Below are 18,933 nucleotides of genomic sequence, written 5' to 3'. Positions count from 1 at the left end.
TTGCTCTGAAGCAGCAGGGCTCCTTCTGCCAGCTGGCTTACTCCCCGTCCACGGCGCGGTCTCCTCTCCTGCAGCTCCCGTTCAAAGCTCCAGCTGCTCATGGACTTGGCCATCTTTCTGTGTGGTCTCTTCCTCGTCTCATGTTTGCGCCGTTGTCTGACTCTGCACGCAGGAGGATCATTGGCTCTTTTCTCCAATCTTCTTCCCAATCAACTAATAGAGAGTGAGGGGTAAGGAATAATGAGGTTTGCATGCATGCCCCTACTCTCACTAGACATCCGCGCGACGTGTGTTTTGCTCGCGCATGTGTGTGAAGAATACAATGATCTGCAGCTGGGTGATCTTGTTCAAATTTGAGGCCATGAGAGTTCTGCTGATTTTCCTCATATCTTCAAGCTGCTCCTTCAAGATACATAAGAAACAAATCAGAAATTAATTTTAGACGGAAGCTCAATAATAAGATCCTAATTTTCACATCCAAGTTGTCTTTAAAACACAATCTAACTAAATAACCATTTCACGCAGATGTAGTTACTTTACTCTACAGTGTTATTGCTTGCAATCATATTACTTAATGTTGTTTTGTGCGGCCATCAATAAGAAATTTAGACGGACCATGAGCGTAGATTATTAACATTAATATGATGCGTAGACAGCAGTTGAGCATAGGAAGGTCACCAGTGATTAAGGGACCTGAACGATTATTATCCATTTTTTTTTTTTGTTACTTCTGTGTAGTCATCAACCATCAGAGTGCATTCTCTCACATACTATCCAGCCATTGTTAAAACCAAAATCAAGAAGTGGCCATGAATAGAAGGTGATAGACAGATTGAGGATCCAATCACCTGCCAGTCTTATTGTGACATGCTGAGTCAGGTATGTAATGGACTCCATCACATGTTTTCTTTTACCAAAGGGGTGGGTGGGGGAACCTTAATTGAGCTTGACTTTAAAGCACCCAACGGAACGTTTCATGATAAAGTTAATTCTTTTCATCGTAGTCGGGGTCTGACGGGGGTGCTGAGACTAAGGAGCACGTTGATACGACCTCTCGCACAGAGTTGTGGCGCATTTTTACAATATTCGTGAGGTATTTGCTTAACTAAAATCTGCAATAATCTGTCACGAATAATTGCATTAGATTATTCTCCCCAAAATCGCAGCCTAACCAGGATACCAGTATTTATTTAAGGTGGTGAATATGTTCTTAGGTCAGATAAGTTGATAGTGAGAGATAGTGTTCATCAAAGATGTTGCAGACCGCTGTTTTCCGTGCTCCACTCTCCAATTATACTTTTAATTGCAGTGTCTGGATCATAGCATCAGCAGCAGCTCAATATACATTCATCCTCATTCTCCAGATTGCGCTCTCTTCTCTGTCATCTGGTCCAGTTATCTTTATATTTGGTACTTCTGGAATCTGTGTCTGCAGCATGATCTTGTCTTTCTCCATCAGAGATCCCCGGCTCGGCAACTCTTCCTCTGTTCGCCTGTGGTCAAGGAAGAACTAGTCTGTGACGTGGCTTGATGGGAAAAACCATCTTCAATCTAGACCCTGATTTGAACAGAATGTCTAAAATGTTGTTATGTCAAACTTCTAATTTTTCAAATCCAAAGACAAAAAGCTGTGTAGATGCATTCTTTTTATCCATATATTGTTTATTGGTATCATAGATAGACGTATGAGAAAATGGTCGACATTTAACTCTTTCATCCAGTTCTTTTATTATCTCTCGATCTTGGTGCTCGTTGTCCTGTGAGAACAGAAATAAAGTGAGAATTGATAAATAGTGTGGTTTACTATTTAACCTAGCATGTAAGAATTACTCATGCACACTTGCAACCAAAGGCCTATGAGATAACCATTATGTCATTATCACTTATTGTGGCATTTTTCTACATTAGCAAATATCCGAATTTACTAGATACATGAAAATGACTTTTTTCTAGAGTATATATGATATGTTTTTTCCTAAAACATCTTAATATTGCTGTGGTGGTTTTTTGACATGAATCTGGTAGAGCAATTTATAGAATTTCTCATGCCTGGTTTTGACTATGCAAGTGTCTATTTGTATCTTTATGAATGAAAGTCCTGATTCTGTACCTGCATTTCTGCATCACAACGTCAATCCTTCAGCGCATCTCACTGTGGACTGCTAACTCCAGCTGGAGATCCTCTCCTGCAGGGCCTCCCAGCTTACAAACACACAATAAAACAACCGTAAAGGGATTCTATCAATGTCTTGTATAACATAAATATGTGTCCCGGTGCGTCAGGGAACTCACGCAGCATCAGAAAACAAAACCCTCTCTCTTTTCCTCTGTACCCAAATCTCTAAAAACGGGGATACAACAGAGCTGATCCAGATTTTCGTCCGATATGATGTAATATCGGAAATGTGGACCCACAGCTCTATCAGAAACGTTGCTATCAAAAACAATGCCCGACTGTTTTGGACGTAATACGGTCGGTGTTTATATTAGCATCGCTAACACTCAGAGCTAACCTGTACTGGAGAGCATGTGTGTGAAGAAGCAGGAAGTAAAAAGGAACTCACTTGTGGTATAACCGGCAAGAGAGAAAGCCTTTGAGCTCCATACTGTTTCAGAGATAATCCTTGATAATCCATGATATGGCGTTTCATCACGGCAGTATTTAGTTTAGACAGTAGCTGCCGGGTCCCGCATGAGCTCAGCCCCCTCCTTTTTCTTTTTTTAAAGCTTTATACCCAAAATCAGCACTTTTGAAACAGGAAGTGAAATAGAGGGATATGAGGCATGGCTAGAATGGGTGATCTGTTTGGTATTTTGAGCAAAACACTTCATAGACATGTTTTTTATATATCTGAAACCAATGCTATTGCCTAAAAATAGCATGATAGGTGCACTTTAAAACGTCATGCATACAGACAGCGCAGATACCTGAAGTAAAGAAACGGTTTAGAAATAGGCAGATATTCTATGATTTAAAGCTCCTTAAAGTTGTGCTCTACTACTTACATGACTCTTGTCTTCTTTTGTGAGGCTGTTACGTTTGTCAACGGCCTTTGCGTTGGCAGGAGAGGTTCGCATAAGGCTGGAAACAAAAACACATTTTATTATTGAAGAAATGTTTACAACAGTGATACTTAAATCCCTCCTAAAAACGACGTCTACCTATAAACAGAAGAAATAGGTACCGCTGTTGTAAAAGGAGCATTTAGAGGTTAAGCAAGGAGTTCATACATCCGTGACCTTCTCTCCAAAATAAGGTATTCAAACAATGTAGACTATGACAAATTGATTTCCACCATGAAAACAGAGAGTGCGCCCTATGGGCTGCTCCTGAAGTCACGAGTCATATTAACACGTGGAGTACTGACTGAAAAATGCTTAATCAGAGCTTTAAAAAAATCCTACATCCACATATAATGTTAGGGCCATTTAGTGATGCAAGAATCCTAACAGTTCTGCACTTGGGTTATAAACATGTGTGGCACACTCACTGCTGACTGCTGTAATAAGTGAAGCCTACGAATGGCAGCTGGTTGCCCGCGAAGGCCTTTGGTGTGGGGAAGGTCTCCTCCTCCCCCCGGTCCTCCTCTATATCATCGAAGTTACTGGTGTCAACGTCGCTGCTCAGCTCAGGCACTACTGGGGCAGCCGCTACACAGGGCACGAGAAGATGGAATATTAGTTAAGATACAGAATATGAACAGCCACCATTCATTATGGCTAATTATTCAGTGTGTGTTAAAAGCACAGTCAATGATACAAAGATAATGTAAATAACAAGTTTCAGGATGTTTTTTAACACAGTGAGTAATAGGGGAAAAACATTATGTTTTCTGAGTTTCTTTAGATCAATAAAGACGGCGGGAAAATAAGATCCTTCATGTTTTTCACTGTAAAGGCTAATCAAACAGTAATAGGTTAACCCAAATCACATAAGAATTTGACATCTTTTTAACATTTGCAGTATATTAACAGCATTGTATTTGCATGTCATTTTAAACCTACGTCCCTTCCAGATAGATAAGAGACAGCGAGTAAGTGTTTCTCTTTTCAGAGCACAGTTTTTCTGGAGCACAGATCTCTTTAAAACAAAGGAAACCAGGGAGCTAGCAGAGCTGCTCAGCCAGTGGAACGACAGCGGTGGCCCACAGCAAAGTGCTGACTTCAGCCTCGTGAAGTATTACAAAATAAAGCCAATAAAGAACCGACCATAGCTCCTGGATTCAGCCCAACATTTCTAATCTCTTTCTGCTGCAGCGTCAACACTGGTGCATTTACATGTTGCATTGGACTGCTTCCCCCCTGTTGGCCTCAAAAAATGCTGTGCTGCCAATTATTCCTCTGAGCAGGAATCACGTTTAGTCTTGGAGAGGATACTGAATGAATGGCTCGTCTACAAGAATTTCCTGCAACTGTCCGTAGTAGGTCAAATGGAAAACATGATGGCTGGCTTTGTGATTGCGGTAACAGTGAGCAGACAGCCAAATAATATGGGAGGTGTAATGTGCATTGTTAACAGTAAACAAGGCTCCTACTGTCTCTGATGTTCTCCCATGTCCACTGGTCGTTCTTGAAGAAAGGATGCCTCTTGATTTCATCGACACCATTACGGCCAAGTCGAATTTCCCTGTGGGGAACATACTTTTATTATTAACAGTACATTATTTCACAATACCAATAGAATTTCTTTAATTATGCAACTATGCAAAGAAGCACATTTTCTAAGTTATTATGTTGACGTCACTGAAGATTCTTTCCACAGAGTGTTCTCTAAGCCAGGAAACAATCAATGCCTAAACAAGGAAAGGGTTCTAATGATAAGAGCCCACTTCAAGTGGCACCTCAAGTGCTTAGTATGCCACTATCTAACCTGTCAGTCAGGAAAGCACAGATGAGATTCTTGGCATCATTAGAGATGTCGCTGTCGTCGGGGAAGGTCAGGGCATTCTTGTGGTTCATAATTTTGCTGTAGGTCCCCACCAGGGAGTCTGCATAGAAAGGAGTGTCGCCTGTGCACAAGAAAAAAGAGCAATCGATTACGCATGTGCCCACAGGAAGGAAACAGAGAACATACACAGAGTAGGGCTGCTCGATTATGGCAAAAATCATAATCTCGATTATTTGGGTCAATAATTGTAATTGCGATTATTAGATGCGATTATTCATTGACTTTGTAAACATCCATAATGTGAATGTGTGATGATAATGTGTAAACATTTATTGGAGATTTTTTTTTGAACAGTATGTTTTTAACAGTTGATTGCCCTTAACTTTAAGTATAATTCAACTGAAAAACCAAACAAATAAATACCGTAATTTTCGGACTATAAGGCGCACCTGAATATAAGCCGCAGCAGCTAAATTGAATGATGTGTACATATATAAGCCGCACTGGACTATAAGCCGCAGGTGTTTTAATGTTTAATCACCATATGTAAGGGTTCGTGCACAGAGGGGATTGTCGGGAAAGAGATGGCTGTTTGAGGAAGCTCCCATTTATTAACATTTCAACAAACCAGTTGCATATTTGCATAACGTATTCAAGTGTTACCATTTAGTGCAATAGTAGCTACAGAACATGTACTGTGCTGTGTAAACTGTACTGTATCACATAGCGTTTCAGACACACAAACTTTTCAACTTTCAAACTTAAACGGTGCGCTCCCAGCGCACGTACCGGCAGTGATCTACAGCAGTGGTTTTCAACCAGTGGTACGGGGACAAACTGTCTCGCTCTCGTAATGTCTGTCTGTCTTGCTCTCGTTCTGTCTCTCGTACCACTCTCGGTTCCACTTTTACTTTTGCGCGCTACCTGTCTCACTCTTTTCCGGCCTCCAGCTTTTCCTGCTGGAACCCGCCGCTTAAAGGTGGGGGGCGCGGACCGGCCATAGAGCCCATAAAGTTAAAGGTGGTGGACTGTAACCTGTAAAATCCATAGATTTAGGAGGTCCCCTAGTGGCCGTTAGCTGTAAAAATCCATAGATTAGCCGCACCGTTATATAAGCCGCAGCGTCGAAAAATGGGAAAAAATGCGCGGCTTATAGTCCGAAAATTACGGTAATATAAAACCCACACTGCTCAAACTTCGTTAATTTTCCTAAAATTGGTATATTTATCTTTTTTTTCTTCTTTCATTAACATAAAATAAATCTCACGTACCCCTTGCAGTACTCCAACGTACCCCTAGTGGCCCGCGTACCCCCATTTGAGAACCATTGGGTTAGATATCACTGATACCAATCACAGGGACTAGCACAGTCAAAGGGATTCCTTACCTCATCTTCCAGCCTTTCTTTCTGCTTCATCAGCTGCTCCATCTTCTGCACGGACTGCTTGAGGTCAAACTCCAACATTGAGCACTGCTTCTCCACCTCCACTATCCGGCTCTCCGCTCGCATCCTCGCTCCATTCTCCTCAGACATCTTCGACTGAACAGCTGGAGGAGCGAGGTGACAGAAAAAACAGTCATTTCCTTTTTCCTGACAGAACATCAACATCTGAAGTCAAACTGAGAGTCCATCTTTCTGGTACGTCTAAAGTCTAACCTTGTTCTTGTATTTATAATAACTAAATGGAGGAATACAGGTGCGGAAAAAGCAAGAACAAAATGTGTTGTGGTCGTTTATCCATGTCTGAACAACAGTAGACCTAAAAAAATAACTGAATTAAAACAAAATCAGATTTTAGGTAGCTTTTGATCACCATTTTGATTTCATTCTGTTACCAAAGGGCAGGGTATGAGCTGTACTTGTTTCAAATGAATTGTTTTCAGTACATTTCAGTGTGTTTTTGGCGCTTTAAACTCTTGTAGATTAAACAAACGTCTTTAAAACTTGTTAAAATCTTCTTCATGAACATCTGTAACACTGACACAAATGATCCTTAATTACAAGCAAGAGATTTCATAGAAGACCTTTGCCTTTCCCAGCATGTACGAGTAAGCTTTACTGACAGAGAATCGTTCTATTGCTAAAACGTTAAGATTTGTAAAAAGGAACTGTCCTGACATGCTGGCAGGCTAACACTCCTTGAATTCCTCCCACCCAAACATCCCCTGCAGGTGAGTCAGACCAGAACGATGAAACAGGAAGAGGAAGGGGAGGTCGGGAAGAAGTGGATTCAAATATACGAGCGAGAGAACTTCAAGTAGGATTCAAGAAAGAGGAAGAAGAAGAGCGGGGCGAGGCATGCTCCGACACAGGTCATACCGTTGGTGGCGGCTGATTTGGCCTCTTCGATAGACTCATATTTGTCGGTGAGCTGTGTCCGCGTCAGACGGTGCTCCAGCTGCTCCTGCTCCAGACGCTGCTGCAGGGTCTTCAGCTTGTAGTTCAGGTCTATCTCCAGGTTGTTCTTTTCCTGTGAAGACGGCCAACAACATGAAGGCAAGCCAAAACACACAACTGACTTTGTTTTTTTTAATCTAATTAGCGATGCACAAAATAATAGCAATTTCTACATTTCACAGGTTGAAAGGACATTTGTATTTTGCACATTATCACTTCTTGTGTGTACCTTCTCCAGGTTGTTGCTCCTCTCCTGGGCCTGTTTGCGTTCTGACTCCACTTTAGTGAGGCTGTACTTCAAGTGTTTGTTGTCCTCTTGCAGCCCTGCCATCCTCGCTGAGAACAGATAATAAAGACATTTCACTTTCACTGTATTTATGATATGAAGTAGTGTTGTCACGATACCAACATTTTGGTTTCGATACCAAGTCAAGAATTGCGATTCCGATTCTTTTTCGAATATCCATCCATCTTCTCCCGCTTATCCGTGGTCGGGTCGCGGAGGTAGCAGTTCCATTTCTTTTTCGATACTTTTCTTTTATTATTTTCATGATCAATACAATTATAGTTGATCTGTTAAGTGTTTTCTTACAACATGGTCTCTTCTTTATACTTGAGTTTATGTGATTTCTTTGATAGTTCACTTTATATTTTATTAACATGTAATAGTACATTAATATAAATAATTATTGACCAAATGTACATTGCAGATGAGCATGATGTAATTATGTTATCTATCACATTCGCTAACCTGTCTGTCTTTAAATTCTTTAAACAGCTCTGGATGCTGTTGGGGCAGAACCTCTGCTCCGCGCGTTCCTCTATGACAGCCAACCCCAATTAGCGGCCCGCGGGCCAGATCCGGCCCGCGAGAGGCAAATGCATAGCCCACGCTGATCTACTGGCATTCACTTGTTATAACATAAAAACATAAAATAAAATGTCCGCGGTTTCGCTTTATTTTGACCTCCGTCGACACTTGTAAACCTGACCCATGACCTTATCGCGTGCATATGCAAGACGTGCTTCGCGCGCTTGACTTACTCGTCACCACCTGGAATAGCGGCAAACACATATAAACATTAGCTCGCCAGCTAGCCGCCTTTCATCCCAGCCCAGCGATTGACCAACATGACACTAACGGGCCGTGGATAACTCAAACCCAGGATGGAATTCGCTAAGAAGAGGAAGGTAGACCAGGAGAACCTTCAGTTCAAAACTGACTGGACTGAGAAGTATTGTTTTTTTTACCGGACCACGTCAATGCTAAACCGACTTGTTTGATTTGCATGCAGAATGTAGCTGTAATCAAATCAGACAACCTGAAGCGGCACTTCACCTCAATTCATGCNTTTGTTAGGGAAAAAAGCCTATATAAAAAGGTACAGTACAGCGCTGCACCATCAGTGTCTGATTTATTAAAACAACCTTGTAACTGAGAAACACTTAAATGCTAATTTAAGTGTTTCTCAGTTACAAGGTTGTTTTAATAAATCAGACACTGATGGTGCAGCGCTGTACTGTACCTTTTTATATAGGCTTTTTTCCCTAACAAATAGTTTTTGCGCTGATCAGGGGGTACTTGGCTGAATCTTTTTTCAAAGGGGGCACATTATTGAAAAAAGTTTGATAATCACTAGGGATGCAACGATACCATAAACTCACGGTACGATAATATTGCGATAAAAAGTCCACGATACGATATTTATCGCGATATTGAAAAATAAAGAAAAAAATGTGAATTCTTTTTTCTTTCTTTTTTTACTTGAATCTTTTTTCCTTTATTAAATAATAAATCTGATTTGTACAGCATTTTAGTAGGATAGTAGTATTTTAAAGTGTCAACAATATAATAATCAGACCCTGCAATAGAATAAATCAAGTTTCACTTTAGTTTTTCAAGTAACTCTAACTCACTCACTCACTCAGCATCATCAAGGTTATCTTTTAGGAATATGAGCATGTCCACATTTCCAGCTAGAAGCTGGGGTGTTTGGGCGTTTCCCCTGCTGTGGAAAAAACTCTCTTGCTTGGTACTGATGTTGCTGGGACAGAGAGATATGTTTTGGCCATGGGTAAAACTGTGCATTGTCTCTCCACCACTTTAAAAACTAACCTCTCTCTCGTGTCGTCCTTCCCCAGGTGAAGAATCTGCGGATACAGGGAGAACAGGAGTCGAGCAAGCGAGTCCAGTCTCAGAACGACCTGAAGAGCCGCTCGCAGGAAGTGGACCGGCTGCGGTGTTCAGAGAAACAGGTCAAACAGGAACTCAACACGGCGATGGAGAGCAAACGCTCGCTGGAGTTCCAACTGGCACAGCTGACCAAGTGAGTTCATCCGGCACTACAATCTAAAACAATTATAAAATGTATGACTTGTTTTTTCTTCCATTAAATGTAGCAAGTGCTGTCAATGCACTAACAACAATGCATTGTGTCTCCATGTAAATACTAAATGATCATCATTTGGGTTAGCTTCCTCGATTCTGCCACTTCCTGTTACTCTGAAATAAACTGGCAGTAGCTCCAGCCATGAGATCTAATGTTCTGTTGCTACAATGGCCAGTGAGCAGGGTGTCCGCGGGGTCTTAAAAAAGGTCTTGAAAGGTATTACATTTGACTTCAGGACTCCTGCATATACCCTGGTAATGCTCTTTGGGAGTCAAGGCGTGAATTGACCTGCAATTGCCTCTATTTGCAAATAAGCGCTATTATTCCAGCTTAGAGTGTGACTATGCCAAATCTGTTCTGCGGAGTGTTTACAATAAAGGATTAGGCTTTAAAGTCCAGCGCCACGCTCAGATGCTAATCTTCTGGCTACTGCTGCCGGTTGTACCTTTGTAAACACTGTTGTTAAGAATGTGCTGGATTGAAGGAATGAAAGTACTGAATGTATTTGGTTGATGTTTTAACAGACAATACAGAGGCAATGAGGGACAGATGAGGGAACTTCAGGACCAGCTTGAGGCCGAACAGTATTTTTCTGTAAGTATATACGCTTCCCAGGTGTCCGTGTCCTCTTTATGAAATGTGAAAGCCGACGACTAAACCGTTTGTCCTCCCTCAGACGCTTTACAAAACTCAGGTCAAGGAGCTAAAAGAGGAGATTGAGGAAAGGAACCGGCAGGTACAAGACACTCATAAAAAGGTGCAGGAGCTGTGCAGTGAAAGGTAAGAGACGCAATCATATTCACAGAATGCCTCAAGGCCATCACTTTATTGATGTTACCTCCCAAATATCAGTTTGACACATTGTTAAGAGCGTTTATCGGGGTGTTAGGATAACCAGCAGCTCTAAAAGGCATGCTTATTTGTTTTCTTTGTTTTTTTAACACATCAAACTTGTTTCATTTCCGTACAAAGGGACTCCCTGTCTGCCCAGCTGGATCTGACGGTGACCAAGGCCGAGTCAGAGCAGCTCGCCCGGGCTCTGCAGGAGGAGCAGTACTTTGAGCTCAGCCAGGAGAACAAGAAGGCCACAAGTAGACATAAGCAGGAGGTAGGGGAGAAGGAGTCTACTATTACACGGGTAAGCAAATCCAACATTTTTTGTATTTCCCTGCACAATACATATTATCTTAATTTATTGTCTCAATCCTTACCTGAACAAGTGATAATATGGACTTTTCCCTGCAGCTTGAGGACTCCAATAAAACTCTGACCAAAGATGTGGAGATCCTCAGCAAGGAGAAGTCGGACTTAAGTGAGAAGCTTGGCACTCAGAATGAAGGTACTGTCCCTAACTTTGTTGATCTTCACATCTCTTGTTACATTATGATAACCTTGTTAAGCGAGTCTCTCTTTCCTCGACAGAGTATGAAGCTCAGAAGGAAGAGATTGCAAATACAATCAAGGCCAACTATGAGAAGGTCCTGAACACAGAGCGCACACTGAAGACTCAGGTAAACACGCGGCCTTTTCACTCAGTTGTACACGCCAGTAAAGCGAGTGGGGAGTGGTGGCTGATGCTTTCCCTCTATCTGCCCACTTCAATATAAAGGCGGTGAACAAGCTGGCCGAGATCATGAACCGCAAGGACATGAAGCTGGACCACAAGAAGAAGGGCAGCACGGCCGACCTGCGGAAGAAGGAGAAGGAGAACCGCAAGCTTCAGCTGGATCTGAACCAGGAGAAGGATAAGTTCAACCACATGGCCATCAAGTACCAGAAGGAGTTGGGCGAGATGCAGGCGGTAAGTCAACGAGTGTCAGTATACAATAGTCCAGTACAGGGGTGTCCAAACGTTTTTCTCCGAGGGCCACGTACAGAAGAATCTACGAAGGGCTGGGCCACTCACTAGAGGTGAGGTATATTGGCTTATCAGTTAAGTTATAAGTTAGCGAATCAATCAAGTTTAAATAAATGATGCTTGATACTTGAAAATGCTTTAAGAAAAAAAACAGCCTACATCACAGCACTCCATAGGGTTTCATTTATTTTGATATAATACGGAGGCGTGTGGCGCAGTGGGTAGTGCGTTGGTGTTCGGATCATGGGAGCACAGGTTCAAACCAAGCCCCCAGGAAGTGTGCCAGACTCTGATGAAAATATTTGTTATGTCCAAACGGCGGTACTACAATTTCCGTATCAGTCCGTGACGTCACCTGGCCCAGAAAGACTTTTCCCCGTTGACTAACATTGGGAAAGAGACGTCTGTAAATCAGCGGATGCTTTTTTTTAAACTAAATAAACTACTCACTATGAACTATTTTATAGCCTTTATTGGAATCATTCGGTCCTTAAAGTTGTAAAATGCACTAAAAGCCGAATCTAGATTTATTTTCTGTCTCCATTCATTCTACTGAGCCGAGAGTGGGAGTTCGGGGGGCGGGGCTTAAGGGGCGCATGCTCTGTGAGCGCACATACGGGTTCTTCTGCTCTGACAGCTAGGCATGATGGGTAATCTGTGACGTTCCGCTCTCTCAAAAGTTGGGCCATTTTGCCTTCATGCGCCAATGAGCAGCTCTCATAGGAAAGAACGAGACCCCGCCTCCGACGCTGTATCCAGTTCTTATTATACATCCATGGTTCAAACCCCACTGCAGTCAGCATGTTGTTGTGTCCCTGAAGACACTTCACCCCAAATTGCTCCTGTGGGGAATGCCCACAGTATTGAGTATGTACGTCGCTTTGGATAAAACGCATCTAACATGTAATGTAATAATAAGAGGAAATATGAAGGGTACATTTCAAGCCTGTTATGTAAACAAGTTATTAGGCTTTTTTCTTATCATCTTAGATTTGTTGGAAAATGTTTTCTACTTTAATTAACTGCATTTATTTGGAAATTTGCTGATTAACACATGAATACTGTGTAATATATTTTTACATATATATTCAAGAAATACAAGCACAAGTTTCATTTGTGGGCCATATTTCATTATTCTTTTTTAATTAGCTGAGGGCCGATTCAAAATGGCCTGCGGGCCGCTTTTGCCCCCTGGGCCATAGTTTGGACACCCCTGGTCCAGTAAAAATAAAAAGAGACTCTATTATAAACCTCAATCTCATGGCTTTGATACCAACAGCAACTGACAGAGGAGTCCACGTATCGCAACGAGCTTCAAATGCAGCTGGACAGCAAGGAGAGCGACATCGAGCAGCTCCGGGAGAAACTGAACGACCTGCAGCTGCGCATGGACAACTCGAGCGTCACCAGCCTGCAGGCGGATGAGACGGACAGCAACCTCGCAGGTAGGGTCACCACAGACTGGACGATGATGCTGCCAATGTTACTTCACATCAGAAAGTCAAGTCCTAGATGCAGGAATCTTCAGCCGCCATTAAGTCTAAATAACGTTTTTTCATATCTTTCAAGGCATTGGTCTGGAAATCAAGTCTTATTGATACAAATCTAAACAATTAAAGCTTTAAAATGTTGGTGTTTGTTTACGGTTTCAGTTAGGTTTCACCGGTTGGACTGCAAATTCACCCACCAACTTCATGCGTCATTTGAATGAAAGCAACAGAGGCCCTCTTGTTTTTAAATATCACATTTTGATAAACATCATCCAAGATGTATTGGGTTGATAATGTGTATTCACCATTTCCTTGTTTTCAAATATGCGTAGATTTCTACAACTCCAGACTTGCCTGGTTTTGGTTACAATAGGTGCTACAATGTTCCTAAAAGAGTGTAATATGAAAAACTGAAACGGCTACTTTACCTTAAACGTAACGTCGAGTCAGATCAACAGACTGTGGTTTTTGGTTCACAAAGATGAGGAAGTCTTTCACGTTTAGTTTCTCTTCAATACTCACTGCTGTGTGATGATTAACAATTGTTCACAAGTCACTCCTCTAACACATGTTATTCACTATGTGTTGTTGTAGGTCTGTTTTCATATACAGTATGATGGTGCCTGTGGTTAAATCGTTCTCTCTTTATTTCCCTCATGTCCAGTCGGTTCCCTACTTATCTTTGTAACGTCTATTCCTTTGTCCTCTGTGAGTAACTGAGTGGACAAGCCCCTCTTGCCTGGCCTGTGCTGCAGCTGTTGTGTGTCTTTTTGCCCCCTGATATTTTTTTATTAAAGTATTCTTTTATCAGAGGTGATATTAAGGGGAACTCAACAAGACTTTTGAAAGAAGCCTGATGGAGTAGTTTGGAACATATCCTTCCCAATTGTCAAAAACAGTCTGACCTAGGGCTGTACGATATATCGTGTCGCGACGACAATCGCGATATGCACATGCGCGATATTCACGTTGCGTGGACGTGCAATGTTTTATTTATTTATTTATTTTTTATGACTTGCGATATTAAGTAGGCAAATCAACTCAAACACGTCATGTCACAATTATTTTGCTGCTTGCTAGAAAAGGAAAACTTGCGCGGCTCTCATGTCAGGGGTCCTTGAGTGAGTGACAGCAAACCACCAATCACAATCAAATCTCCAAAGCAAACGGACCCGGTGATTAAAAGGTAAAAACACTGAATAAAGTAGTTCCATGTGTTTCTCCAGGGCGGTTCGGCGCTGCTAACCGAGCTAGCTCAGCTTGTTGCTCTGAAGACTTAAGATCCAGACGTCCGTGACTAAAATCCTTCATCCGGTTAAATATAGTTAAAAAAATACCAATTGTATAGCATCAAAGTTCAAGAAAGGATGGTCTGTGGGAAAAAAAACTGTCTTTTCTTCAATTCCTGTATGTTTCATATCGCAATAATATATCGCAGGGGGGGGGGGAAATCGCAATGTCAGTTTTTTCCAGTATCGTGCAGCCCTAGTCTGACCAACATCATCTATAAGGCCTTTTTCAAGGGGGTGTAAAGCAAAGATGCTGGCAGTGAGGTTGCTAAATGTCACAATGTCAGCACCAACGGTAAAGTAACCACATCAGAGGTTACCATGTTACTAAACTCCGCCCCTTGTGAGGTTTACCGCCTTACACTCAGCACCTTTCAAAACACGTCTTAAAGCGGAAAAGGCTCTTTGAAGCTCATCATAGGGCTGTGTGCTTCGAAAGACTTGACACTTGTGTTTTTCAGCATGTTCACCTCGAAGCACTGCTCGTTTGGACACAAAGACCTCCCTCACAGTGCCACATTTATTCGAGAAGCCCCTCTTAGTTCACTCGTCCCATTTAACTTGTGTTGTTTTCAGCAGCATGCATTTGAAATGTATCATTTGAAATGTTTAAAAACCTGCATTGCGCATGGTTGTTTCTGTTAAAGGAGTGAGTGATTAAGGTCATGGAGTGTTAATAATCACTTATTCCTGCTTAAAGCTTCACCGTAATTTCAATTATTAAATCTTCCATGCTTTGCTAACTGTACCAGGGACGTTTATGTCTTCCTCCTGCATGGGGGGGGGGTGTGTATTAGCATCATGGGATATCTAAACTCTTAATCACCTACTCCAGAGCAGTCACATTGACACCTGCTGTTCTGAAACGATAATGGATTTTGTCATTTTTGTCTCCAGTTGAGTTTGGATTCAACCACTGCATGGCCTTTTTTCCAAAGTACATTCAATCAACTGAATACATTTTAAAGTTCTGTTTCATCCGGGCTGCTTTTTCAGAATCCAGATTGGAGGGTTGGCTGTCCATTCCGAACCGTGCTAATATCAAGCGTTACGGCTGGAAGAAGCAGGTATGTCGTGCTTTATTTGGCCTTTCCTCTGCGCACCTGCATTGTGTTGAAGTATGTCACGGAGTGTTAAGAATGCTGCAAACCCCTTGAGGGCAATATCCGCCTTCCTCTCATTGTTCTCTTAAATATTTCCAGTATGTGGTGGTGAGCAGCAAGAAGATTCTGTTCTACAATGATGAGCAGGATAAGGAACAGTCCAATCCCTCAATGGTACTAGATATCGAGTAAGTATTTATTTTGTCCTCCTTCATTTTATGCTGCATGAAAAGCAATTATCCTCCAGAAGTCGTGTTTCAGGTTACGGTTTTTTCTGGTATGAAATTAGGGCTGCTCAATTAATCGTATTTTAATCGCGATTATGATTATGGCTTGCAACGATTACGAAAACAACGTCATCGAAATAAAACGATTAAAACGATTATTTTTTTATTATTATTACTTTTTTTTTTTTTTTTTTTTGGGGGGTTTCAGGTAATAAACTGTTAAAAACATACTGTTCAAAAAAAAATTCTCCAATAAATGGAAGTTTTCGAAGTCAATGAATAATCGCATTTAATAATCGCAATTACAATTATTGACCCAAATAATCGAGATTATGATTTTTGCCATAATCGAGCAGCCCTATATGAAATGACTCATGTTGTTACTCCTTCCGCAGCAAACTGTTCCACGTGAGACCAGTCACACAAGGAGACGTGTACCGAGCCGAGACAGAAGAAATTCCAAGAATATTCCAGGTTGGATGCTCGAGATTTCTCTTAAATCCTCAAATTTGCAGTCTGCTTTCAAATGTTTGTTTTAGTGCAGATTTGTTTCACAGAGGCCTTTGCTATGCCTCAGAAATGTCTGTCTTGTGAGATTCCTTTGACGTACTCTTGTCTCGTTTCAGATTCTGTATGCCAATGAGGGAGAGTGCAGGAAGGAGGCGGACATGGAAACAGTCCCACAGGGCGACAAGACCAACTGTCTCCCACACAAAGGCCACGAGTTCATCCCCACGCTGTATCACTTCCCTTCCAACTGTGAGGCGTGCTCCAAGCCTCTGTGGCACGTCTTCAAGCCGCCTCCGGCCCTGGAGTGTCGCCGCTGCCACGTCAAGTGCCACAAAGACCACCTCGACAAAAAGGAGGACCTTATTGCTCCTTGCAAAGGTACAATCTTGGCGTTGTAGGCTGTTTTTCGAGAAGACAAGCTTACATAAACTCAATGTTTCAAGGTTCTTTCGTAAAAGCATTTGTGATTTCCCCAATGACTTTGGAAAGTGAAATGTGGCAAAATGGGTTACTTGCAGAATGTCCCCCGGTTTCTTGTAAATAAACAAAAGTGATGTTATGTTTACATACGGCAACCAACGACAGGGTTGTGTATCGTGTCACAGGCGTAAATATGAATCCTATTGCACAGGAATAACAAAACGGGGACGCACTAAATAAACTCTATTGTGCTCCTAGAATCCAAAACCTCCACAAAAAACGTTTGATATTACATAACACTACCACAATTGTAACAGTAATTGCACGTTATATGTTATGTATATTTGACTTCCTGTTCTTAATCGTACGTAACATTTATTTGGTTGTAGTAGCAGTGTCTTCAGTCCTTTTTTAAATGAATACAGTACAATGAAATACCATGAAGAAGAGCTTAAACAAGTAGTCCCTCGTATTTTATACATCACTGAATCTCTGGGGGTTTAGGCAAAACTAGCTATTTTTATATATCTTAGAGACCCTCCTTGTAATGGGGAGTAGTTTAGAGGTCGTATTTGTCCGAACTGACTCTGCATCACCCTGTGCTCTCCCCTGCAGTACACTACGATGTGACCTCTGCCCGGGACATGCTCCTGCTGGCCCTGACCCAGGATGAGCAGAAGAAATGGATTGGCCACCTTGGAAAGAAGATTCCCAAGACCCCACCATCCACATTTTCAAGAGCCTCACCTCGTACCATGTCCACTCGCTCCGGACCAAACCAGTCCTTCCGGAAGAACCCTAAAAGCAATACAGGAAAGCTGAGGTAACTTGAACAAATTGTGACCAATGTTTAGGCTTTTGAGACACAATAAGGCACTGTACTGTTGTTGTAGGCGGTAAGTGAGGGTGTGCTGCCGTCAGAAGTCTTATTAGTTCCCTTCTGGTGGGCTGAGATGTGGTCAAGTCAGTCGCGTGACCTGCTGTTTGTCCCCTGTGTTGTAGCAGAGCGCAGTCCAGCCTCCAAGCAGCAGACACAACATCCAGCACTTGTTGACAGGAACTTCTTCACAAAGTGTTGATTTTTAGATTTTTCTCTACAGCTTTAAAACCCGTCTATTTATTAATTGTGTAACTGGGTGTTTCTAACACGAGACACTTCCTGGTTGGTTGGTTGCTTGCTTGGTTGACTCCTGGGCTCTTTCCAGTAGACACTTGGGTTTTTTCTAATTGGCACTAATGTTTTGTCGGGTTCAGTAACTAACTCGTAGACTTACTATGCAACTCTTCCTGAGAATGATCCACGTTAAGGATTTTGACATTACCTGTTGAACATGAGGCAGTGGTGATAACGGTGTTGCAGTGTATGTTGACTTAGATTGGGATACTAACCAAGGCAAATATAATGTCGCTCTTTTACTGGACACCTGTCTCTGTTTTTTTTTTTGTTTCAGCTAACCATCTGAACCCTTTGGATTTTTTTCTGGACTCTAAACTTTCCCTCCTTCCTCATCCTCAAAAGAAAACAACTGGGATTCCTGAATTGCATAGAAAATTCATTAAAAAAGAAAATGTATATCGATAAATATCCAGCGCTGGAAGATTGCAACACATGTCAGACGCAAGGCATCATGGACAATAAGAGGCCTGATACCCACCTCCATCACCTTTCCACATACAGAAGAAACGTCAGTCAACTCAACAAACTTGCAGCTCTCCATTTCTACCAGAAGATGGCACACTCGTCTTGAAATAAAGATGGACAGTGGAGCGATGGAGGGACTCATGTCATGGAGACATACTGTGTTTAATGTTATATGACAGTTGTAATGGAAATGGGAAGGTTAATGGGGGTTTTGCTGGGACTCCTGCAAGTATGTGTTCAGTTTAAGGTACCGTCATACAGGGATTTGCAGATCTGCAGTGAGTGCTTGTGTCTTAAGGGTGGAAAAATGAATATCTATTTTATAATTTGTTTCCCCCTTCACACGACATATTCTCAAGCTAATGCAAGCATACTTCTGTTTTCAGGAACAAACAAAAAAAGACAGATGCCTTCTTGTCATATCTCTGGCCTTTTTGCCTTTATTCGTATCACTCTGCAAGTCACTTATCAGGTTTTGGACATTGGGACATAAAGTATTAGATGTTTTGAGTATTGAGTGAGGAGCATGCAAGATCATCATTTAAATCTATGCATTATTTTTATTATTATAATTATTTTTATTGCTCCAAGCCATAAGGAATATTCCATTGTAATGGCATATAGGAGTCTTAAAGCTTAATTGATTTTTTCTGTTTATTTGGTACATTGTCATTTTTTCTCGTATTGTTTTTTTTTTGTAATGTATTGCCTTACATTG

At 41.7% G+C, this 18,933-nt stretch overlaps 1 protein-coding gene across 1 annotated transcript in view; it reads left to right on the top strand.

Annotated features, from left to right (window-relative positions):
• The window catches only part of rock1 (Rho-associated, coiled-coil containing protein kinase 1), a 37,038-nt gene extending 19,020 nt beyond the window's left edge, over positions 1 to 18,018 (top strand). Inside the window, exons 8-22 of the mRNA XM_010767648.1 lie at positions 7,061 to 7,209; positions 9,429 to 9,613; positions 10,201 to 10,270; positions 10,353 to 10,456; positions 10,649 to 10,814; positions 10,922 to 11,015; positions 11,099 to 11,187; positions 11,286 to 11,477; positions 12,814 to 12,979; positions 15,310 to 15,380; positions 15,516 to 15,604; positions 16,039 to 16,117; positions 16,270 to 16,531; positions 17,189 to 17,396; positions 17,576 to 18,018. Of these exons, the coding sequence (XP_010765950.1) occupies positions 7,061 to 7,209; positions 9,429 to 9,613; positions 10,201 to 10,270; positions 10,353 to 10,456; positions 10,649 to 10,814; positions 10,922 to 11,015; positions 11,099 to 11,187; positions 11,286 to 11,477; positions 12,814 to 12,979; positions 15,310 to 15,380; positions 15,516 to 15,604; positions 16,039 to 16,117; positions 16,270 to 16,531; positions 17,189 to 17,396; positions 17,576 to 17,627 (1,976 nt within the window). The 3' untranslated portion in view covers positions 17,628 to 18,018. The remainder of the gene's footprint in view (positions 1 to 7,060; positions 7,210 to 9,428; positions 9,614 to 10,200; positions 10,271 to 10,352; positions 10,457 to 10,648; positions 10,815 to 10,921; positions 11,016 to 11,098; positions 11,188 to 11,285; positions 11,478 to 12,813; positions 12,980 to 15,309; positions 15,381 to 15,515; positions 15,605 to 16,038; positions 16,118 to 16,269; positions 16,532 to 17,188; positions 17,397 to 17,575) is intronic.
• The last annotated feature ends 915 nt before the right edge of the window (positions 18,019 to 18,933 follow it).

This window comes from Notothenia coriiceps, unplaced genomic scaffold (assembly GCF_000735185.1).
Source record: "Notothenia coriiceps isolate Sejong01 unplaced genomic scaffold, NC01 NC01_scaffold00004495, whole genome shotgun sequence".
Lineage (NCBI taxonomy): Eukaryota > Metazoa > Chordata > Actinopteri > Perciformes > Nototheniidae > Notothenia > Notothenia coriiceps.
This window is presented reverse-complemented; position numbering and strand designations above follow the sequence as displayed.